This window comes from Lycium ferocissimum, chromosome 1, assembly GCF_029784015.1.
Source record: "Lycium ferocissimum isolate CSIRO_LF1 chromosome 1, AGI_CSIRO_Lferr_CH_V1, whole genome shotgun sequence".
Taxonomy (NCBI): domain Eukaryota; kingdom Viridiplantae; phylum Streptophyta; class Magnoliopsida; order Solanales; family Solanaceae; genus Lycium; species Lycium ferocissimum.
The window spans coordinates 18,686,584-18,711,351 of NC_081342.1; the positions used below are offsets into that span (position 1 = coordinate 18,686,584).

General features: G+C 35.2%; 2 protein-coding genes across 8 annotated transcripts; both read left to right on the forward strand.

Annotated features, from left to right (window-relative positions):
* The first annotated feature begins 4,324 nt into the window (after positions 1-4,324).
* LOC132051219 (photosystem II reaction center W protein, chloroplastic-like) lies at positions 4,325-5,647 on the forward strand. Its single transcript, XM_059442475.1, has 2 exons — positions 4,325-4,508; positions 5,264-5,647. Exons 1-2 carry the CDS (start codon positions 4,415-4,417, stop codon positions 5,566-5,568), a joined length of 399 nt encoding a protein of 132 aa, XP_059298458.1. The 5' UTR covers positions 4,325-4,414; the 3' UTR covers positions 5,569-5,647.
* A 2,505-nt stretch (positions 5,648-8,152) lies between these two features.
* LOC132051231 (glutathione reductase, chloroplastic) lies at positions 8,153-24,065 on the forward strand. Of its 7 annotated transcripts, XR_009413642.1 has the most exons (13): positions 8,153-8,545; positions 13,412-13,637; positions 13,725-14,003; positions 14,103-14,279; positions 15,281-15,334; positions 15,435-15,583; positions 15,812-15,875; positions 15,943-16,113; positions 16,203-16,337; positions 20,433-20,480; positions 21,860-21,953; positions 22,719-22,771; positions 23,621-24,065. XR_009413642.1 is itself a non-coding variant. In XM_059442485.1 (11 exons), the coding sequence occupies exons 1-10, from the start codon at positions 8,166-8,168 to the stop codon at positions 21,899-21,901; spliced, it is 1,677 nt and encodes a 558-aa protein (XP_059298468.1). In that variant the 5' UTR covers positions 8,153-8,165; the 3' UTR covers positions 21,902-21,949; positions 23,621-24,065. The 7 variants fall into 7 exon arrangements, 1 of the variants encoding a protein (XP_059298468.1); XR_009413643.1 differs by lacking the exon at positions 22,719-22,771; XR_009413646.1 differs by lacking the exon at positions 22,719-22,771 and having other exon boundaries at positions 21,860-21,949.
* Positions 24,066-24,768: the final 703 nt, after the last annotated feature.

Consider the following 24,768-nt stretch of genomic DNA (forward strand, 5'->3'; position numbering starts at 1 on the left):
TATACATGAGGAGAGAATAAATATTCAGTACTATGACATATGTCCACGTGGGATAAAAAAATAGTTTAGTAATGTGGCCAAATAATATGGGACGGAGGGAGTACTTCATTTATTAATTCTTAAAGAACTTGAAAAGTTAAAATTCAACAAGTGCACGAAGGAAATAAATGTGTCGGAGGATTAAATTTGAAGTGCATACGTGTATATATGAGAAAAGGTAAATATTCAGTACTATGACATACGTCCATGTGGAATAAAAAAGTAATTGGTTAAAATGTACAATTTATATAGCTTGTGGTAAAAATTTGTATTGCTGTGTTAGTCCTTTGAAGTGCATACGTGTATACATGAGAAGAGATAAATATTCAGTACTTTGACATATGTCCACGTGAAATGAAAAAGTAGTTAGTTAAAATGTACAATTTATATAGCTTGTGGTACAAATTTGTATTGCTGTGTTAGTCCTCTCTTCACATATATATTAGAAATAAGAAAAATATAGAATAGAAAAATAGACATATATTTTTAGTAATGTGGCCAAGTAATATGGGACGAAGAGAGTACTTCATTTATTAATTCTTAAAGAAAGTGAAAAGTCAAGTATAGTAATGTGGCCAAGTAATATGGGACGAAGGGAGTACTTCATTTATTAATTCTTAAAGAATGTAATAAATACATTCTAATCAAAATTGACCATTTCAAGAATATTTATTACTAAGGGTAAGATGGGAAAGATTTAATTAATTTTATCTTGGTTTTATAAATGAACAAGTAATTTGGACATATATTTTTAGTAATGTGGCCCAGTAATATGGGACGGAGAGGATACAATGGAAAAGACTTAATTAATTTTATCTTGATTTTGTAAATGAACAAGTAATTTAGACATACATTTTTATTTTTAGTAATGCTGAGTACTTCATTTATGAACAAGTAAAAGTGCACGGAGGAAATAAATATGTGTCAAAGAATTAAAATTGAAGTGCATACGTGTATACATGAGGAGAGAATAAATATTCAGTACTATGACATATGTCCACGTGGGATAAAAAATAGTTTAGTAATGTGGCCAAGTAATATGGGATGGAGGGAGTACTTCATTTATTAATTCTTAAAGAACTTGAAAAGTTAAAATTCAACAAGTATAAGTGCACGAAGGAAATAAATGTGTCGGAGAATTAAATTTGAAGTGTATACGTGTATATATGAGAAAAGATAAATATTCAGTACTATGACATACGTTCATGTGGAATAAAAAAGTAATTGGTTAAAATGTACAATTTATATAGCTTGTGGTAAATATTTGTATTGCTGTGTTAGTCCTTTGAAGTGCATACGTGTATACATGAGAAGAGATAAATATTCAGTACTATGACATATGTCCACGTGGAATAAAAAAGTAGTTGGTTAAAATGTACAATTTACATAGCTTGTGGTACAAATTTATATTGCTGTGTTAGTCCTCTCTTCACATATATATTAGAAATAAGAAAAATATAGAATAGAAAAATAAACATATATTTTTAGTAATGTTGCCAAGTAATATGGGACGAAGGGAGTACTTCATTTATTAATTCTTAAAGAATGTGAAAAGTCAAGTATAGTAATGTGGCCAAGTAATTTGGGACGAAGGGAGTACTTTATTTATTAATTCTTAAAGAATATGAAAAGTCAAGTATAGTAATGTGGCCAAGTAATATGGGACGAAGAGAATATTTCATTTATTAATTCTTAAAGAACGTGAAAAGTCAAGTAATGTGGCCAAGTAATATGAGATGGAGGGAGTACTTTATTTATTAATTCTTAAAGAACGTGACAAGTCAAAAGTGAACAAGTAAAAGTGCATGGAGAAAATAAATGTGTCAGAGAATTAAAATTGAAGTGCATACGTGTATACATAGGAAAGAGAATAAATATTCACGTTAACGTGAAAAGTCAAAAGTGAACAAGTAAAAGTGCACGGCGGAAATAAATATGTGTCGGAGAATTAAAATTGAAGTGGATACGTGCATACATGAGAAGAGAATAAATATTCAGCAAGAATGTGAAAATTCAAAAGTGAACAAGTAAAAGTGCACGGCGAAAATAAATATATCGGAGAATTAAAATTGAAGTGCATATAAATGAGAAGGGAATAAATATTGCATATGTCTACGTGAGATTTATTAATTCTTAAAGAACGTGAAAAGTTAAAAGTGAACAAGTAAAAGTGTACGGAGGAAATAAATAAGTGCATACGTGTATACATGAGAAGAGAATAAATATTAAGTATTATGACATATATTCATGTGGGATAAAAAAATAATTGCTTAAAGTGGAGGTAAGCAGATATCCCAAATTGCTAAAACATCTATCAACCAATAGAGGTAAAAGGCTTATTCGTGTAGACTTGAAAAGTAATGTGGGAAGAACAATTTGCCAATGGGATACAGCCAAGTATATAGTACAATGCATTCTACTTTTTGTACAATTAGCCAGTGCTATGTTCGTCCACCCTTTGCCACTTATATATAGTAGAAAACAAATATACAATGTAGATACATTGATTAAACATATATATACAGGTGTCTAAATTTGTATAATTATGTATAAGTACGTATAATTGTGTATAACTCTGTATAATATTGTATAATTGTATATATACAACAGTATATAAGAGTGTATCTATGCTACATTTAGTTTATAATTGTGTATAAGAATGCATATGAGTTTTTTAAGCTCAAGAAAATAGTATTTTTTAACTTTTAGTGAATTTCAGAACAAATAAGTATGAAAAATAAATATAATGAAACAAAAAAAGCGATCTGATTTAGGAATGAAAATAAGAAAAAAATCATCAAATTACTGGTATGAGCGTAGGTGAAATGGGACAGAAAGAAACTTTGGACAGAGATGGCGAAATGTGTAGATTTGCTGAACAAATTTGAGTTTTGTGCATTTGGGCTATATTTTGTAAGGCTACAAGATTGTAATTTTTTAATTTGGCTATGTAAATATAATATACTGTTCTAAGTTGTACTTTTATGAAATTTCCCCTTAATAAAATGGGTAGCTTTTCATTTTCAAAAAAAAAATTGGCTTAAAATAAAAATTTCATGTTAGCAAAATTCAATGGAAAAAAATCATTGGATGGGTTTCTAAGCGAAATGTCAATAGTCGAGTGACTTTTTGGTTATAAAACAAAGATAAGTGACTTTTTAACTCTCTTCGTCTATGATGCTTGTGTGATGTAAATGTTGAACGCTCAACTGTTACTACTATTTTCTTTAGATAATCAGGGCATTGGCTATTGGATAATGGGCTGGGCTTCGGGTGGCTCCATGTGGGTTGACCCGACCCGGTTAGTAGGATAATAATGAGCAGTTTCCTACAAAGAGGTTACGATTACTCTAAACGTTAACAACGTGGAATTGCGAGAACAGTTTTTTCTCAGAAACCGCTTCTCCTCTTTTTGCTTTAAAAGAAACCAGAACGCTTTCTTCTTGGCAATAGAAAAAACATTTATCTGGTGTTTTTAAAAGAATACACACACAAAACAAAAAGGGCATTTAATTTTTGGATATCAGTGTTCTATTTTCTGGTGAAGTAGAATTGACTTGGAGCAATGGTGAAGTAGAATTGACTTGGAGAAATTCTTCAACAAAAATTCTTTGAACTTTCCGCTGCTGTTAACAGGTACACGATTCTTGTTCTTGTTACTAATTTCTATCATTAGTAAATGACAAGTGCAGTACTGAAGGTAGGCTTGTATTTTGTTGATTTTTCCTAGCTTGCCATTGAGGAAGTGATTTTCTCTATAATGCTGAGGGGAAATAAACAACTACTACTAATATTTTAACTTATATGGTTCGAGTTACTTAAACGATCATAAAGTCTATAAAATTTAACGAAAATTTAACGAATGGACATTGAGACCACATAACTGCCTAACAATAATATTAATTAGTGATTGAGCAACAGTTGTTAATCAAAAAAATCTTAGCTCCATCCACTGGTAGTGGACGTGAATTTTTGGATATATTTGGAGTAGTATTTTTTCTTCCATAAAACGACAATGTGATTTATCTTTCACCTATCAAATGAAAAAGAAAGACTGACACTGATACCTGGCAACGAAACCTTTATTACTATTGGTGAATTATATCTGTTTTGAGTGGATCTAGCTCGTTGGTCCACTTCATAAACAAATTAAATAGTGGTCAGTATTAGATGACATGAAACATGGCTGAATATAATTGGCTCACAAGAGATAAGGAGCAATCCAAATAATCCATGTTGGGTGTGGTTATGCTTTTTCAACTGAGATTATTAATTTTCTATATTTCCTTCCAATATGTGTGCATGAATAAACTAAACTGATAGCCTTTCTTATTTGTCAAGAGTGTGTCCTTCCAAGCTCTGATCATTCTCTCAAATGGCCACCATCAGCGCTTGCACCACAACTTCTTCAGTGGCACGTGCCGCCCTCGTGCAAAAGGGGTCTGTATCCCGCCCCTCATCTGTTCTTGGTATGTTAATTTCTAGTTTTCATCAGTTTGATCTAATGAATTATTTTCAAATACTGAATACTTTTTCATGTTCAAACTGCCCTGTGTTCGTGTTTAACTAAATTTTCATGTAAGCCAAAAATATGATAATGTTAACAGCAGTTATGCTGAAATATGCATAAATTGTAGCATTAGTTCGTCACATTAATTCTCAATCTTAAAGAGTTGAAGGCATATCGATCTAATTCGATTACTGAAGGTAAATTCGTTCCTAAGCATGTCTATCATTCATTGGTTAGGTTAGAGAACAATTTTGAGTTCACACATCATTTGGAAAGGTATTATTAGTCTTTTATATATAGTATTGGACAATATCACCTCATAAGTTAGCTTTTGGACATAAATTTAGTTCCAAGGTCCATGAGCATATGTGTTCTTCTTATCAGAGACGGACCTAGAACGTCAATTCATTTGAAACCTTCATTTTTAACATACACCATAGCTATGTGCTAGTCAAAATATACAAAACATACACATTAATGTATATTATACGTATATTGATGTATATAATATATGTATATAATATGTATATTATATGTATATTTATACTTAATATACAAAATATATACATTTGTCGGCTGCTATTTTTTCAAACGGCCCAAAAACGTAACCATCCCCTAAAAATTAGTATAACTATTGAACTTATATTTTGGAAGTACTCAGAACTTTAAACCCATCAAGTTTAAATACTGAATCTGCGTGTGCTTATTATTCAGGATTGCCATCGATGAGCAAGGTTGGAAAGGTGAGATGCTCAATGGAGGGAAAGCCAAAGGCAGAATCAAAGTTGGGAATGGGAGAATCATTGATGGCAGCAGCAGTAGCAGCAAGCATGTCAAACCCAGCAGCGATGGCTCTTGTGGATGAAAGAATGAGCACTGAAGGAACTGGGCTTCCATTTGGGCTTAGCAACAACCTTCTTGGTTGGATCCTTTTTGGTGTCTTTGGTTTGATTTGGTCTCTCTACACTGTTTACACTTCTGGCCTTGATGAGGATGAAGAATCTGGATTGTCCCTTTAAGCTTAATTAATTAGCTCCTTTAAATTGTTGTGTATTATGTGATACTATAATCAATTTAAGTACTTATTTTGATGTTGTATCTGCCGACTCTTCAATTGAAGTCTTTTGAGTATTTTTCTTTCCCCTCTTTCGACACCTCCTTCGATTTGAGATACATTAGAAGTTACAACACTAAACACAACTAGTGATTTGGAGAAAGAAAGATGAAGTTGTCTAGACCCCGTCTAAAACAATGCAATTATTTTAACAAAAACTATATGTGCCTAGAGAGACTCGGGAGCTTTTCACTTTTTTGATAATTAATCCACAAATTCAGTTTTGTATTGTTTAAAGAAATTCAGTTATTACGGAGTACTCGACCTTTTCTCTCTTTTCTTATCTTCTTTATAAGACTAGAGTTTTAAGTCATCAAATCAAATTCTGAATTAATATATTCTTGTTTCTATGCGTTAGCCTTTACATTTACAATGTACATGTACTGATGTACCAAAAGAGCTTCAGCAAAGATTTTTTGCCAGGGCGTAATGACATAAATTGACCCTCGGGAAGAACTTTATCAATTTATGGCCTAATCAAATCAAAATTTGAATCACAATATATTTCTTTTAAAATTGTTACTCGGCAAGAATTTTACTCCAGCTCGAATTCAACTTACCTCATGATTATTCATTTTCATTTTATCAAGCGAAAGACGGATTTTTGTAGATATCTATACAGTCTCACATTGGCATCCGTCTGGAGAGATACTTCATAAATGCTAGAGTTATCAAATTAATTTTTGAAATAAGAAACTACTCAATTTTACTTAAATATCACAAGAGTCACTAAACTTTTTCTTAAAAAAAAAAAAAATCACTCAAAATGGACCTATTATTTTATCCACTTTATAATCTCTAATAAAAATAGGAAAAAAGAGGTCATTTTTTTTTTTTTCTTCTTTTAAATGGTCTTTAAATTTTCTTTTTCATATTTGTAGTCTTTAAATTATGCCCTACATATTCTTTGGTCTTTAATTTTTCATCGCATTGCAACTTTGAGCTTTCGCGCCGAAATAATGAGGTTCTGAGTTCGAACCCCCGCTCAAGCATAAATTAAAAAAAAAATCGCAAGACAAGGTTTGGGTCGCGTGTATGGGACGGCGTACGCCTTTTGTTAAGGAATTACCGTTTTATGCGGACCCGACATACTCGCGTACCTTATAAGGCGGACCCCCCCCGTAAGTATCATAAGGGTCCGGCCCTGATAATTAAGCCCTTTGAGGATTATCTTAGAAAGCGCGGGGCATCTTTTAACGGGCAACTTTTATGCGGACTAGGCATAACTTTGTGAAGGAATTATCAAAGTTATGGGACGTATACATCTTATACGCTAAGTGCCGCCCATGAGGCATAAGTTATCGACATAACTTTTTGGTATTCCTTCTAAAAGTTATGCTTAGGTGGGGGCATACTTTTAATGGGCAAAATTTTATGCGGATCAGACATAAACTTTTGAATGAATTATCAAAGTTATCTTAGGATCCCAGAAAGGTCTTATCTTAAATCGCATTTAAAGCGTAAGTATGCCAGGTTAAGATAACTTTGGTAATTCCTTCACAAATGTATCTTAGTTGGGGGCATAATGAAATTTAAACTTGCCTTACGAATTTTTTTAAAATTTTGTTTATGTTCGAGCACCTCGGAACACTATGGGTTTATGCGAAGGGCAAAATTTAAAGATTTCAAATATGAGGGGCAAAATTTAAAGATCACCCCAAACGAAGGGCAATTCTGCGAATTGCCCAAAAGAGGTAACACGAATTCAAATTAACTTTGACAAACTTAACATAGTCAAAACACCATGTAACGTATGATGTTTATCTTCCGTTTAAGTTGCAGCTGACATTAGGTATTTGACTCTCATACTTCTACCATGATATTGAGGCCAATAAATTATTGAAATAAATTTTAATTTTGAATCTCTCAATTACACCTGAAATAAAAAATTAAATTCGAAATAAGTGCTCAAAATGACATAATCTTATTATAAATAGCAAGAAAGCTAAGTTTGCCCATAAAATATAGGAACAGAGGATTTAATCTACTTCGAATAATGGCAAAATTAGCTATTTTCATCCGAGTTAGGGTAATTGTTAGCGACATGGGCATTTTTGGGTTGAAAAATTAACGGGGGTAGTTTGATGGAGAAGAAGACATATAACAAAAGGGAGGAGTAGGTTTATTCCAACGTGACAGTCCGTATCACCAATTAAATAAGATTAAAATAGGTTAAAGGATGACATGGTGGTCTGTTAGTCTTTACGGGTATATACGACCCAATTTATGAACGGAGGTATATTTGACCCCATTTCCAAACGGAGGGTAAAAATGGCCCTTTCTCTATAGTTTAGGGTATTTTTGGCCCTTTTCCCTTTATTGTATAAATCAAATAATCCAGATGGAAAGTTAGTCAATTTCCCAATAATAAATAAACAAATAAATAAAAGAAAGGTAAGAGAATTTTAGTTTGAACACCTATTTTGGGATATTTCAAGAATCTTGGTTTCCCATATATATATACATCTGTCACCACAAAAACACATAAAACTTCGCCCAGCCATGGCGACATCCCTAAGCACACCAAAACTCAGCACAACTCTTTCATCTCCAACTTTTCACACTCTCTACAAAACCAAATTCTCTTCCTTCTCTCTTCTTTCTCTCTCTAATAACAACCCCTTCATCAAACCCCGTATTACCCCATCATCATCATTATCTTATGGCCGTCGATTCACTACCCCTCGTGCTGAGTCATCATCATCATCATCATCCAATGGTGACCCTCCACGTCACTACGACTTTGACTTGTTTACAATAGGTGCAGGTAGTGGTGGAGTTAGGGCTTCACGTTTTGCATCTAATTTTGGGGCTAATGTTGCTGTTTGTGAGATGCCTTTCTCTACTATTTCTTCTGATTCTACTGGTGGCGTTGGTGGCACGTGAGTCAACTATTTACTTACCCCTTTTTTTTACTTTCTAGTAGTAAAAATGCCATCTTTATTATTATATAGGGAATTATGTGAAGCAAAATCAAGAAAAAAATTGTCTAATTATAGAGTAGTGGAGTAGATGGCTGATTTTGAACTATTTTATCTGTCTCAACTATGTCTTGAGCTAAGTATACTGTTGTCTTATGATATTGTTGCTAATGTTTCTGAGTTGATTGAACTGGATGAGCTATGTGATTCATAAATGAATTGATGATTAGCTTGAGTAGGGAATTCTGTACCTCTACTATGGTTCCAGGATCACTTCGCGAAAGATCTTAATATCAAAAGTCCTTCATAATGCTCTGGGGATAGTGAGGTTGTCTTTGGGTAACTAGACTATGATTAGCATGAATATAAGAAAATAGTATGTACGGTAAGGTGGTAAATGCCTGTGTTGTTAAGAAAGTTGTAAATTGGAATGTAATCGTGGCAGCAAGTTTTCATCGACATAGATCTTCCCAAAGAAAAAAAAAAAGACTGTAAAGAAAGGTGATAAAGGAACGAAAGGAATCAACTTAGGTGAAAGAATATGCATGTTGCATGTATGCTGGACAATGAATGGTATTCATTCTATGTACAAAATGTCCTATTTTTTATCTACGGGTCTAGCCTTTATGGGCCTAAACAACTTCCTATTGTACTCCGATTTTTTCTCTAAAAGATCGGATTTTTCAGTTAATACTGTCGTAGTTGGTTGTCTCCTTTTCACGTCGACTGACTGCGTTAACTCTAAGTTGGCCAACTGTCTTCACCTTCAACTGAAGTTGTCTTCTGCCATTCTCTACGGAGAGTAGGGGTGGGCGTTCGGTATTCGGCTCGGTATTTCCAAAGTTCAGGTTCGGTAATTGGTAATTGAAAGTAGATACCAAATACCGAACCGTATAAGTTCAATTCGGCTCGGTAAATCAAACTTCGGTTCGGTAAATCCCGACGGTATTCAGGATTTACCATTCAAGAGAGCAACTATTAATAATAAAGCATTATTTACTTTAGGAGCCATGAAGTAAATTGAGACTGGTTAATGAAGTTTGGATGTGTCTAGGCTAAAAGGTTGTAGAAAGAGTAATCTGATGGCGTATCCGCAAGTACATTGAGACTTGTGAATTTGACATTTAGAGCCCGTTTGGATTGGCTTATAACTTTTTTGAGTGTTTGGCTGGCCAGCTTAAAGCCATTTTGTTTTAAAATAAGCCTAAAAAAATAATTGGGCCCATTTGGCTTAGCTTATCTAAAGCAGCTTATAAGCCAAAAAAAATAAGTTGGGGTAGTTTTTTTTAAGCCCATCCAAACAGGCTCTTAGTTCATTCTTTTGCTTTTTGATCGAGCTTTTTGGCAACATTGTTTACAATGGTACATTTTAATCTGTCTGAAAGAATGTCGAGATGTGATCAGTCTGATCAAATGTATTAGCAAGTGAAAGTTGAACTTCTTTCTAGATAAATTATGGTCATAACTCATAAGTGTAGTTTTAATATTTCTATTCCCAATTTGAACTGGATTGTATAGAACTGCCTTCTTGATAGAACTCATGTTCTTGTTACAGTTCAGTTATTGATTGTTGCTCAACTAGTCAGCAATGTATCTTAAAAAGACAAGTACTAACCAATGGTGATTGTTGCATAATGCTTTCAACTGTCAAGTAGAGTTTCCTACATTGACTTTTTTTTATTTTTTTGATAAAGGTAGGGTAAATTTTATTAATGAAGTACCAAGCTGGTACAGAAATTACAACTGAAAGATGAACGCAGACCAATCAACCATTACATGCTTCTCCCTAACAACTCTAGGAAATCAAGATATTGATCCATATCCTCTAACAAACCCTCCTTACACCAATAGTACAAATACTGGATACACTTGTTTTTTTACCACTGATATGTGACTCTTTTTGCGTTCAAAGCATCTCTTATTTCTCTCCAACCATAAAGTCCATAAAATACAGAGTGGGATTGTTTTCCAAATCTGCTTCAGCCTTTTCGTTGTCTTCTGATTCTGCCAGCATACCAGCAGGTTCTTAACATTGTGCGGCATCACCCAGGCTACACCGCATATACTCAAAAAGAGATTCCAGCACTGCCTTGAAAACTTACAATGGAGAAGAAGATGATTCACAGTCTCCTGAGCTTTCTCACCTAGAAAGCATCTATTACCCAATGCAAAACCTCTCTTTTGTAGGTTGTCGTGGGTTAAACAGGCGTCCAAAGAAGCAATCCATCCAAAGCATGCAACCTTGGTTGGAGCCTTTGTCTTCCAGAGCATTTTCCATGGCCACATTACATCCCATTGCCCATCTTGCTTCTGCAAGTTTTTATAACTAGTTTTGACAGAAAATTTCTTGTCCTTGCTAGCAGTCCAAATCAGAGTATCTGCTCTATTGTCCACCAAAACAGTAGTATTTAACTGCTGTAACAATTGACAGAACTCCTCTATCTCCCAGTCATTTAATCCTCTCCTAGAATTGATCTGCCATCCTGAATTTGAGTAGAATTCAACCAGAAATCCTTCCTTGTTTGTTGAACAGTTATACAGCACTGGAAATTTTGTTTTAAAGCATTCATTTCCTGCCCAGACATCTGTCCAGAATTTAATCTTGCAACCATTGCTCACCTCTATTCTTATACACTTCTGGAATTCTTTTTTTTTTTTTTTTTTGGGAAACTGGTAACGTTGTATTCCTCAGCATTAAGGGTATGCTGGCCACCTCCAAAAAGTGAGTAATATACACTTTTGGAATTCTGTCCATAATTTGCTTATATTCCTCCAAACTCCACCTCTATCCAAAACGGGGACTGGACCAGCTCTCCAGATATCATGTTTGTCATATTTGGCATCGATTAATTTTTTCCACATGGCAGGTTTCTGCATTGTACCTCCATAACCATTTGAACAGTAGGCTCTTGTTGTGCAATTTCAAATTTCTAACTCCCATTCCAGCTCCCTCCTTATCTCTTGTTACCTTTTGCCATCAAACCAAATGCATCTTTTTATTCTTTGAGTTCCCTTCCCCTAGAAATTGATTTCTCATCGAACTCAGCTTTTCTCCACCGCATAAGGAATTGGAAGTAATGACATTAAGTAGGTGGGAATTCCGTCCAAAGAGACAAGTATTGTTTCTTCCATGGAGTTAACGTGTTTGCACACTTATCCATGACTCCTTGCCATATGCACTGGTCATTTTCCTAGATTGACTTTGCAGTTAGAAGTCAAATAGAAAGAGTTCAGTGAAGTTCTTTGCATCTCTAACGAAAGGTTCGTCGTGCCTTGTGGCTTCATACTGGAATGCTAATTGAGCCTTAATCTCGGTATTGGACCAACACCTAATTTTACTGCACTTATTAGGTGCTCAATACCAACTGGTTTGGGGATTTACTTGTATATAATTGGAAATGATGACATAACTTACACACAACCATGCATGGAAATGTCATCGCAAGTATTGACTACCAAATCTTAAGAAAACACTACTTTAAGCAAATATAACCGGGTAATCTCACCAAAGATAGCAGAGAGTGCGTGTAACAGGGGCAAGATACCAAATAATTAGGTATTCGGGATATCCCGGATACCGAACGGGCCTAATGTCTCGTAGGCTCGTAGCAAACCCGAATACCGTAATTCTGAAATTTTATTCCCGAATACTGTACTGAATACCGAATTACCGAATCCCGATTACCAGAATTCCTGGTTCGGTTCTGTAATTCGGTTTTCGTAATTTATGGCCAGCCCTAACGGAGAGGCAGTTACTTGTATAATGACTTGGTCAGGCACGATAATCATTCTATCTTATCCAATCCTTTGAAATGGATATTGGAATCAGTCCATTTAGGCCAGGTTGTCGCGAATGATACGAAACCCAGTGAGTTTTTGTTGGGCTTGTTTCGTATCTGACAGATCGAAATGGCCATGGTCCAAATGAGCAGACGAAGGAGAAACTCAAATATTCCTAGTCTCAAAATTTTGTGTTAACAGATGGAAGAGATTTAAAGGAAAAGCAAGAACTTTTCTTATTATTGTGGAGTAGAGAAGCTAATATTGGGTAGCTGAGAGCACTCCTGTCCCCAAAATAATACTGGAGTTTGATGGTCAAATACCTAGGCCGACAGAGTTATCCGGTACCTGTATTGGTGGGAGTTAGTATGTACATGTGGAATTAGTCGGGGTGCGCGGAAGCTGGACCGGACACCACAGTTATCAAAAAGATAAAAAATAAAGGTGTTTCCAGTCGGAATGATAGCTTGGCTTGGATATTGGTGACTTTCTTAGTGCGTTTACATAACTTGTAATGGCTCATCTTTTGGTGGTAACCTCTCACAGCATTCACTGGTATTTCAATAAAGTTACACTTCGCCTATAAAAAAGTAAGTGCTTTAAATCCTAGTTTTCTATCTTAATGTATCCAAATAATTTTTAGAGAATCATAATTAAAAAAAAAAGAATTGTTTGATTTCCTCAGTCTCCATTTTATTTTATATGACCGTTTTTACTAGGTATGTAGTTTAAAATATTAGTTGACTTCTGTATTGTATCAGTGACATTAGAAGAAAAAATATTGTTGTAATGATTGAAAAACTAGTTTGATAGTGAAAAGTGAAAACATCACATGAAATTATAAAATCAGAATAGTTTAATATATTGAATTCTTGATAATTGTGAATGTTGTATAGAAATAGAATGGTGTCAAACATCTTGGGCCATCCCAAAATGAAAAGAAAATCATATGAATTAAAATTAAGGGAGTAGTAATTTTATATAAAGTGTAACATAAAGAATATTGTTTTTATTAAATTTAATCGTTTCTTGGTTTCTCTAATAAAGGTGTGTGCTTCGTGGATGTGTACCCAAGAAATTACTCGTGTACGCATCAAAATATTCTCATGAGTTTGAGGAGAGTTGTGGTTTCGGATGGAGTTATGAGGCGGAACCTAAACATGATTGGAGCACCCTCATTGCTAATAAAAATGCCGAGTTGCAGCGGCTAACGGGTATTTACAAAAATATTCTGAAGAATGCCAATGTTACACTGATTGAAGGGCGAGGAAAGGTTGGGAAATGTTACTAGTTAAAGCATATTACCTTGTGTAAGGCTTCAAGTTAAAGCACATTACCTTGTGTTTGACTGTACTTTCAGGTTGTGGATCCTCATACGGTGGATGTGGATGGAAAACTCTACTCGGCTAAGAACATACTAATTTCAGTTGGGGGCCGCCCATTTATTCCAGACATTCCTGGAAGCGAGTATGCTATAGATTCTGATGCTGCCCTTGATTTGCCAACGAAGCCTAACAAAATTGCCATTGTTGGAGGCGGTTACATTGCACTTGAATTTGCTGGAATCTTCAATGGCTTGAAAAGTGAGGTCCACGTTTTTATAAGACAAAAGAAGGTTCTGAGAGGCTTTGATGAAGAAGTGAGTCATTTTTCTCGACATTCGGAGTACTTTTTGTTAATTAACTTCTCTCATAATCCAAAATCTTGATGTTGCACTCAACTTCTTTTATATATGCAGATCAGGGATTTTGTTGGTGAACAGATGTCATTGAGAGGAATTGAGTTCCATACCGAGGAGTCGCCTCAGGCTATTGTCAAGTCAGCAGATGGCTCACTGTCATTAAAGACTACCAGAGGAACGGTTGAAGGTTTCTCTCATATCATGTTTGCAACAGGACGAAGACCAAATACAAAGGTTTATTCTGCTTCCTGTTGGTAGCTTATCTCTGATAGACCTCATAGGTTAATGCAGTTAATTGCTAGGGTGGTTCTAGTTCAATACAATACTGACCTCGATTGAAACATTGTGGAGGAAGAGCATGATAATTTCTCCTCATAGCCAACCACTCTCCCTCCCCGCAAAGTTGGCAATATTAAACGCAAAACCCTCTCATGCCTGTGAAAGCTTGCTCTTATCACATTTAATGCAGTGAATCCCAAGGTACTTCAACGAGAAGAAGTTCTTCTATGCACCTTCTTTTGAGATCTCTTCCCCATCCCCTCTTTGGGTGGTGCGAGATTGCCAAGGCCAGTCAGGTTTTTTTTTTTTTTTTGGGGGGTGGGGGTTTGAATTATTTGATTTGACTAGTGTTCCTGTAAAGGTGATTAGTTTGCTTCTATTTTCATATCAACTCCATCGTTATTTGTTCTTTGATATTGTTGATGATGTAATGGCATCATATTATCTCAAAGTATATCATTTCTCTTATTACTGCTTTCATCATCGTTTTTCAACACGTGGTTTCTTTTATTGGATTTGATTGGATATTCAGGTTGTAACCATACCAAGGACATAACCTTAGATAGGAAGGTATTGGAGGTTGCGGATTAGGGTAGAAGGTTAGAGGGTTTTCTCACTCTCCTGTGGGATAGGCTTGGTGGGTAGATAGTATTAGCATTATTCAGGCAGTTTATTTTGCTCTGGATGCTATGTTGCTTCTCTATTGTTGGTTATGTCTTACTTGCTATGCCTTTCTAATTCTGCATTGTATTTTTCTAACTTCCTTGTTATGTGTCATTTGAGCCGGGGGTCTTTCGGAAACAGCCTCTCTATCTCCTCAAGGTAGGGGTAAGGTCTGTGTACACTCTACCCTCCCCAGACCCCACTTGTGGAAATTTACTGGGTATGTTGTTGTTGTTCTATTCAAGTTGTAATCACCAATTACTTAAGTTTCTTTTTGTTTGAACACGTTGCAGAATTTAGGATTAGATACAGTGGGAGTGAAAATGACAAAGAATGGAGCCATAGAGGTGACTGCCTTTCTCTCCTTTTTTTTCCCCCCTAATTTGCTAGAACTATCTAGTGCATGTGTTCTTGAATGAGAGTTTCATTTCCGAATTGTTTTTACAGGTTGACGAGTATTCTCGTACATCAGTGCCATCAATTTGGGCAGTTGGAGATGTTACTGATAGAATTAATTTAACTCCCGTTGCTTTGATGGAGGGAGGAGCTTTGGCAAAAACTATTTTTGCTGATGAACCCACAAAACCCGATTATAGGTACGTCTCCTTTCTTCTGAGAATTCATCTGATGACTTAAAAGTTTGGTAAGGACTGTCAAAGATGCACATTGTCCAATTATTTTCGACTACAAATTGTTACAATGTGCTTCATGAGCCGTCGTTCTACCATGTCAAATGCATAAGCTTTTACAGCTGAATTTTAGTTTGTTTTAAAAGAAAATTCTATAACTGCTCTCTGATCTGAGTGTTCTATTCTCCCAAATAGGAATGTACCATGTGCAGTATTTTCCCAACCGCCTATTGGACTAGTTGGTCTGACGGAAGAAGAGGTATAATAGCGAGAACTTGTGAGTTGACAATTAATTAATATGATTAATGATTTGGATTGTTTTGCAGGCCATCGAAGAATATGGTGACATTGATGTTTATACAGCAAATTTTAGGCCATTAAAGGCTACTATTTCTGGTCTTCCAGATCGGGTCTTCATGAAACTAATAGTATGTGCAAAGTCAAGCAAAGTTCTGGGGTTGCACATGTGTGGAGAAGATGCACCAGAAATTGTTCAGGTTGCAATTTCCATTTAATTCTTTGGTGCATATTTCAGATTAATTATAAAATATATGTGTAATGTTTTTTGTCATCATGAAACTTCAAGGGATTTGCGGTTGCAGTCAAAGCCGGGTTGACCAAAGCGGACTTTGATGCCACTGTGGGTATTCACCCTACATCAGCAGAGGAGTTTGTCACCATGCGAACCCCTACAAGGAAGGTTCGAAGCAGTCCATCTGAGGTTTGTCATTTACCTGAGATTGTCGTGCTTTCCTCCTTGTAATTCTTTTGTTGTAGTATTTGTGATGAAACAGCTTTCACTTCTCCGTCTCTCTCTCTCTCTCAGTGAAACTGAAGCCTGAAACGAGACAATTGTATCAACCAGTATGCTCGTAATTAGGCCACTACCTCGACCGAACTGAATATGTCCCTTTACTTAAGTGAATGATCGATCTTTCATCTCTTCTTCTTCTGATAAATAAGATCGATCTTTAAAATAATTATTACTTTATACTCTGGAAATTTTGATAGATTTTTTATGTCATAACTAGTATATGTACCCGCGCGATGCGCGGATCGTTTCAAAGAAAATAAATCATAATATGTTTTTCGTGGAGAATAGTGAAACCACAAAGTTGCACGGAAAAGTTATGGTTAGAACGAAAAGTGCTTGTTCGTGATGACCTAGTGTATGGTTCCAAAAGAGCCAAAAAAATTTGAACAGATGGTATAACAGGCTGAATGGAACAATAGTACAGAAATCAAAGCTCTAATCGTCAAACTTCACTTCAATTCTTCAAGCTTTTATATGCTCCCCAAACTACATAACATACAGAAAACCCAAAAATTCATCGAATTTACAAACACTGATATGTATGAAGAACAAATCAAACATTCAAATTTCAAAATAGGTAATTACAAAGGTGAAATCCTCAACCAATTCTTTTTAAAGAGAAAGATCAAGAAAAGATTCGTTAAGTTGCGGAACTTCTCTTATTAATTGGTTAATATGATGTTCACCGTCTTGATGGAGTAGCTTTCTTATTCAACTTCCCAGTTTTGAAGCCAACTACTAAAAATCAATAACTAAAGCCACAATTCTGCTTCAATAGTTCATACCTTTAGTATCTGATCTTCTTCTTTTTCCTCAACTTGGTATGATCCTGTTTCAGAAGAGGGAAAAATATAAGTATGAAATCACGACAAATGAATAGATCAAAAAACATGAACAGTGGATAACTTTTTTTTCCTCACATTAGGAGACTCTAAAAAACTTGTGTGCATCTTTAGCGTGTCATTCCAAAAGTGAATGCACTGCAACTATGACCGAAGAACGATAAACCAAGCCTGGTGTAAATCAACATTTCGCCTTGGGTCATCCAACTCAGTACATTAAAGTATTCAGAAAGGTCAAAAATACCAAGACAATAAAGCCTCCGACACATTAACACCAGTAAGAACGATGGAGGACTTGGCATTAGAGATCCCAAAATCCAAAATCAAAGCTTACTTATGAAGTGGTTATGGAGATATAACATGGAGGCCAATGCATTATGGAGGAGGTTTGTGCATGATAAATTTGGCCAAGAAGAACAATGGTGCTCTAATACAATGAATAGCCCCTTTGAAGTTAGATCATTGTGGCCATCTCTGGCTGAAAATATCAGTTTAAAAGTGGGCAATGGAAGGAAAATTTTCTTTTGGCATGACAACTGGCTTGGGCATGGTTCTTTAAAAGATTTGTTCCCTGAGTTCTATAATATTGTTACTCTACCAGATGCAACACTTGCATCTTGAGTCAGCTAAAGGAGTGCATGGATGGAATATTACTTTCAGAAGATTATTACATGACTGGGAATTGGAAAGAGCGGCGGATTTGTTCAAGACCTTGGAACCATTTCAAGGTTTTAAAGAATCTGAGGACTCGTTGTGCTGGAAACAAGGCAATAATGGTATCTTTACTGTCAAATCAGCATATAATTATCAGCTTAGGCAATATACACAATATGATTAGTGGCCATGGAAATTCATTAGGCTAAGGCTCCTTATAAGGTTTCATGTTTCTCTTGGCTGGTAGCAAGAGAAGCATGTCTCACCCAGGAAAACTTAAGGAGAAGAGGTTTTCATCTATGCACTAGATGTGTTCTGTGTGATGCAGCCAGAGAAAGTAACTCTCATTTATTTCTACATTGTCCTTTCACTATACAATTGTGGCAACTCTTCTTGAACATGGTAGGATTAAGTTGGACTATGCTGGCAACCAGCCATGAGCTATTGAAGTGCTGGAACTATAACGGGGCAGCAGTAAGACAAAAGAGTTGGTGGAAACTTGTTCCAGCTGTTATTTGGTGGATAATTTGGAAGGAGAGGAACAATAGAGTTTTTGAAGACAAATGCAATTCTGTGCAGAAAATCAAGATGAATTGTTTTAATTTGTTTCACTTTTGGTGTAAAGAAAACTATGTAGAGGAGGCTGAATCACTAGTTGATATGATAAGTTCCTTGTGAAGCAGTAGTCCCAAGCATGGTGGGGTTTTTCATTTTTGTGAGTATGGCTGCACTGTTATGGTGCAGGTTTTTTAATACACACACACACACGTTACCGGTCTCAAAAAAAAAAAAAATAGCCTCCGACACATTAATATACCATCAAGTAACAAATGGAAATGTTAACTTTCTTTTATACTCCTAAAAATCAGCAAGCCTTGGAAAGAACATAGCATTGCTGGCTATGGACCTCATAATGTAGCGAGATGAAATACTTTGGACAGTTTATCACCACAGTTGAATCAGTGGATGGATTAATGGATATGGAGGAGAAGAGCCAGTAAGTATCAGTTCCTAAGAACTCACTTTTTTAGATCAGAACTCACTTTTTTAGGTCAACTGCATAGCTTATTTTTGATCAAGTAAGATCAATTGTAGAATTTTCAACTTCAACTATATTTTATAAAAATTAAAAAAACAATGCTTTAACCGTTTAATGAATTTATTTATGTCCCGCCCACCTTTTCTGATAGAAGATGCCCCTGCCACCTTCCACCACAAAATACTGATAAGAAGTATTTCATTCTTCTCATATACCCATGTGCATATTTCCATTCTTATTCTCTTGTTCAGTTTATACCCTTCATATTTATTCTTTACCATTTAACATCCGCTACTTACATTACCCAATGTGAGTTACCAAAACGAAGAGGTCATCATTTAGCAAAGAGAAGACTATCTGGCTGTAATTGAACGCAAAGAAACGAACATTCAGCAGTAAGTTTTAGCCAGCAGAAGAGAATGAATTATCACTGCTACTCATCTAACTAAGGCTAACCAAAAATCTAATATAAAACGCAAATGTACTCCCTCCATTCTCTGTTTATCCTTCCTGACGGCATTTCTAGTTTCATTTAATTCGGTGTTCCTCAATCCCGGCCCTTTATTGAATTCTCAAGTTTAGTTAAACAATCCAGACATAATAAGAAAGAGGAAAGGAACTAAAATGAAGAAAGAGAGTAAAAGTGAACTCACCTGGAACTCCAATGTCTTTCCAACTGACTTGTTAAAGTGCTGAGCTTGTTGAATTCATATACTTACAGCGATAATGGAAAATGTGGAAGGGAAAGCTTCAATACGGGAAAGCACTAATTTTGTTGTAAAAATAGGTCTGGTAATTCCAACACCAAAAAAATGTCACCTAACTCGATATAGCAAACAACCTTTTCTCAATTGTGAAGTAATAAAGTAGTAACATTAAGTCACCAGGTAAACCTAACATCTAATGGAAGTCAGCATGCAATTAAGCAAAACAAAGTCTAAAAGAAATGGGAACCAAAGTGTGCATTACTCTCAACCTGATCTGCCTTCACTAATTATGGAGCATTCTTGAAAAAGGTCACATATGTACCAAGATCTTCAGCAGACTAGGGAAGATCAACATACAGCTCCAACAATTGACTGATGAAGGTGTCACAATGTTATAAAACACCTACAAAAACAGTGTAAACCTAGAAATTGCTGATGGAAAATTGAAAAACTAAATTAAAAGAATAAATTGTCAATAAAACTTAAAGATACTAAACCAAAAGAATGAAAGTTCCATGAACAGAGTGCATAGAGAAGGATATGTTTCCGCAAAGACCAATAAACACAACACGACAAATAACTAAGGTGATAATCCTTGAATTCGCAGAATGTTCATTGCATGCCATTCTGTCCTTTTTGTTATACCAAATAATTTTTTTTGAACCGGACCAGCTTGACTTTATTGAACATTATATATATATATATCATTTGGAATAGCTAGTTAAACGGGTAAGTTCACATGAAATGCCTTTTTGTATAGGTAAAAGATGTGCAACAGAAATTCACATGAAGTGCGTCTTCTGATAAGGTAAATCAAATGAAATACATAGAAAGGATATTAGTGTGATTCTGAAAGTGAATGAATGAGAAAACTTTTATAAATACTTAAATAGTCAGTTATATTAGTGATACAAAGTAAAAATTACTCAACGACCCTATTATCATAACTTCAACACAAGTTCTATAGATGTATGATCAGACACATGAGACAGATGATCACTGTTATTAACTTACTTTCTCTAAAGCTTTTACTGCCTCGGACTCAAGTTAATCCACACCATAATTTATTGTCCTATTCACCGAACTTAGCAACTTATTTTTTTCCAAAAAATAAATAAAATCGAATTGGGGTCATTCAAACCACATTCAGCAAAGTTTCTTAAGTCGTTAGTTCCTGCTATCCTAATTTGTGTGGATTTGAATCGTAATCGTTTTGGAGATTTAACATAGGTGAACAAAGTTTAACTGAGTTGGCTATTAAGAATTTGATTTCATTACCCCTTCCCCAAAACCCACACCGCCCCCAAAAGGAAAAATTGACGTAGAAACCTAAATGGTAGAAACTCAGAAATAGAAGATTAAAAGAATATGTTGAATCCAATATCTTAAGACTAAAATATTAGCGATCACATAAAAGTTTCTACTTCTCCCAAAAAATTGAGAAGTCATTCAAAAAGGTATCTTTACTCTTGAAATTCCTATAATAACAACAAATCACCGGCTGATCCAACAGTTGTGCGACACTTCAAATTAGCAACAAACATAGACGATCTTTTTGCCGCACTCGGCACTGTTGATAAATTATTGAACATGTGCAACAACCCACTAAAATAAATAAAACAAAAAATAAACGAACTGAGTAAGATTGTAAGAAGAAAATCACATTATCTGATCATTGTGTAGAGATTTCTAATATATATTCTTTTGTTCCCAGTGCGTTGGTGATGTTCAGATAACTTTTTTTTTTTTTTTTTTTTTAAATGTAGTCCGCAACGTGGGTCGGATTTTGGCTGCACGATTACCACAGAGATAAGAAACTTTCATTCTGTTAGATAAGGAGAGGGAAGAAAGCAGTTGTTCACCGGTAGAGAGAAAACCTCCTGCTGTTTTTTCTTCTATCAGTTGTAGGAGTCTGCAGTAAAACACGTTATTCTTTTTTAATTAAATTAAATCGTAGGAGAGTTTTTAAAAATTACTGCGGTTACCCATAAGTTTCTGAAGCATTTTTTTCAGTTAGTTAATTAGTTATTAGTTAATAGTTAAGTAGTTAATAAGTACATGTGGCTAATTTTGAGTTTGCCACTTGGCTTAAGATGAGGCTTTTTCCTCTGCTTTTAATAATAGATAGATGTTGTGTCATGCTCTTTTGTGCTACTCAATAGGCTGTGCATTTTGTCATTTTTCCAGGGTAAGGCAGAGCACGACATTAAAGCTGCCACCGGAGTTTGATGTGCGGCGATAAAGGCTCAATTTTTTGAATGACATTGAAGAATACATGTGGGTAAGAAAGGGTTCCTTCTGTGATGCACAAATAGGAAACTGTTCGTAATTTAACATGTCTTGTGTCTCATAACCTGTTGTTTCCTAAGGCGCTTCTTGTTTATGCCACTTAGATTGTACTATTAGCCACCGTCCTCTTGTTGCCATGCTTCACGTAATCAAAGTCTGAGTGCAATAATAGTTACCTCTGTCTCTCATGTGAAGGAGGAAACTTCTTGTTTATGCCACTTAGATTGTACTGTTAGCCACCGTCCTCTTATTGCCATGCGTCATGTAATCAAAGGTTGAGTGCAATAATAGTTACCTTTGTCTCTCATGTGAAGGAGGAACATGGAGACCACTACATGATGACGGTAGTTTGTATTTATTTTGCCTCCAACATTCTTAGCTATATTCAATTAGCATACTAGTCTCAGTTGTGAAGTCTGAACTGAGATCACAATTTAGAAATTTTAGTTTTGTGATTAATATTCATTGGCAAATAGAACATCCAATAACATAATTCCTGACAGAAGTAACTCTTCTGAAACTACGGTATTGAACATGACGGAAAACCATAATCAGATTCAATATGGCGCAAAGTCATTGACATTGTCCGTACATAGTAAGATCTATCAAATTGTGAATGATCAAATAAAATGTGAGACTTAGATGGGTAACTCTGGGATTAATTAGTTGTTCCATAACCTTAGTAGGTTCACCTATGGATTATGGCTGAAGCAAACAGATTTCAAGTCTCTAATGACTAACGGATATGCATATGCAGAGCTAGAAGCTCGAGATGTTTGAAGTGGTGGATGGAGGAATATACTGCCTATGGTAATTTGCCAGTTTGTAGTGTTGCAATCAGGGATAATGGTTTTATGAGGATAGGGCTGCAAAGTTCAGAGGACTGGATATGGGATATTGCAACTGCACAACTCTATCATGACATATCTAATTTACTATTCAAGTTTTTGGTATCTTTTCTATTGCTCTTACAACTGAGGTGATTGGTGGTGTCCAAAATGATTGCTACTCCCTCTGTTCCAGTTTATGTGACATTGTTTCCTTATTAGTATGTTTCAAAAAGAAGGACATATTTATATATTTGGAAACAAATTAACTTTTTTTTTTTTTTTTTTTTCCTTTTTTATCCTCAATGAGAAGCTTTATAGCCATACAAATGTTATGTCATGTTTTAGACCACAAGTTTCAAAAGTTTTATGGCCACACAAATTTTATGGCATGTTTAAGTTTAAGACCGCTAGTTTCAAAAGTCTTTTTTCTAAACTCCAGGCGGAGTCAAACTGTCACATAAATTGGAATGGAAGGAGTACATCATTCCAATTCTGTATGACCTTAGGAATTAGACTTGCAACTTGATTGCACTCAATTGTCATTTAGCTGTAGCAAGTTCTTTTACGATTTCCTTATCTATTCAACTGGCTTTGCGCCATATATGAGATGGACTACGTGGTGTCCCAAAGTTTGAAATGCTCAATATATTGACGGCTGGTATCATTATGATGAAAACATTTGTACCAAAAACCCATATGTGAAGATTGTGTATTCCACCCTTCCTCAACCAATTCAGTATGTAGTATCTTGTTCTTTAACCAGTATATATATATTGTCCATTTATCATGTGCAACAACTGTTTATATTGTGCGGACAATACATTTGCAGGTACAATTTTGAAAGAGGTTTTAGACTGATTGGGAGCTTATGGAACATCAGTTATGGACTCACACAAGCAAAAAACTATCTCAACAGCGAGTCGCTAATACTTGTCGGAACAAATGCCAACTTTACTACTTGAAAAAGTGCCTTCAAGGTGGTTGTGCTGATGCTAGATATGCATTCATCCATTGGCTTGCATCTTGTCAACAATATTTCCTTTTATCAAAGTAACAGGTTTAAACATTTTCTGTCCAAATTTTCCTTAGTGGGGGTCCAGAGGGATTGATTACTAATATCTCGATAATGTTTTCTCTATTATTGTACTTTTCTGCTGGGGTTTGAGGCCACATTTGGGCAGTGTAATTATAACATTGCTTATTAGATATTGTTTCTGTGTAACGATAAAATTAGTTGATATTCTGCAATAAAAGCAGTTAAGCAGATTGCTCAATGGCTTTTATATACAATATGTAGCAGCTACAGGAAATAGTCATTTGCTTAAAACAACTACTATCAGTTCACACCTCTTTCATTACCTGTCAGGTGTTTGATATTGTAAAAAATTAGCTTATACACGCTAGCTAATGGAGACAATTTGTTGAGAAAGTGAGCAAAAAGTGACGCTGGGGATTGTAACTGTGAGATGGCTATGATAGTAACTGACAGGCAACTTTTGATCTAATTAAGTTAAAGTTAGTTAGACAATCAGTTAAGACTGTTAGTTTGTTAAGTGGACAATTAGTAGACTTAATAGTGCATGCATGTAGCTAGATGTAGTTGTACATTTTCATTTTGAGTCGGTTCGTTTCCCAGTCAATTCTTATTTCTTGTTAATTTAATTGTCCTTGAGCAGTTAAGTTCATAACTAGAGTTTGTGAAGTACAGCTCAAATAAACTGTCAATGGTGATTGAAGAAGGATTGAGTAATGAGACATCAATTGAGCAAAATCACCCTTTGTCTTTTTTTTTTTTTTTTTTTTTTTAAATTCAAATGCTAGTGAAGGGACACTCTTTGCGTCTTCAACCTGCAGAGACACCAGGTAATTTGTTAATCTACTCAGTAACTATGCACTGTGGAGTAGATCTATTACTTGGCAAGAACTAGTTAGATTTTGTCGATGGTCAGATCACTAAGGATAGGTTTTGACCTCAAC

Excerpts from the sequence above, each read along its gene's own strand:
- LOC132051219 (XM_059442475.1), top strand. The coding sequence starts at position 4,415 with ATGGCCACCATCAGCGCTTGCACCACAACTTCTTCAGTGGCACGTGCC. Across the intron at positions 4,509-5,263 it reads CCGCCCCTCATCTGTTCTTG|GATTGCCATCGATGAGCAAG; the intron begins GTATGTTAATTT and ends CTTATTATTCAG.
- LOC132051231 (XM_059442485.1), top strand. The coding sequence starts at position 8,166 with ATGGCGACATCCCTAAGCACACCAAAACTCAGCACAACTCTTTCATCT. Across the intron at positions 16,114-16,202 it reads ATGCACCAGAAATTGTTCAG|GGATTTGCGGTTGCAGTCAA; the intron begins GTTGCAATTTCC and ends TGAAACTTCAAG. Across the intron at positions 16,338-21,859 it reads TTCGAAGCAGTCCATCTGAG|GGTAAGGCAGAGCACGACAT; the intron begins GTTTGTCATTTA and ends TCATTTTTCCAG.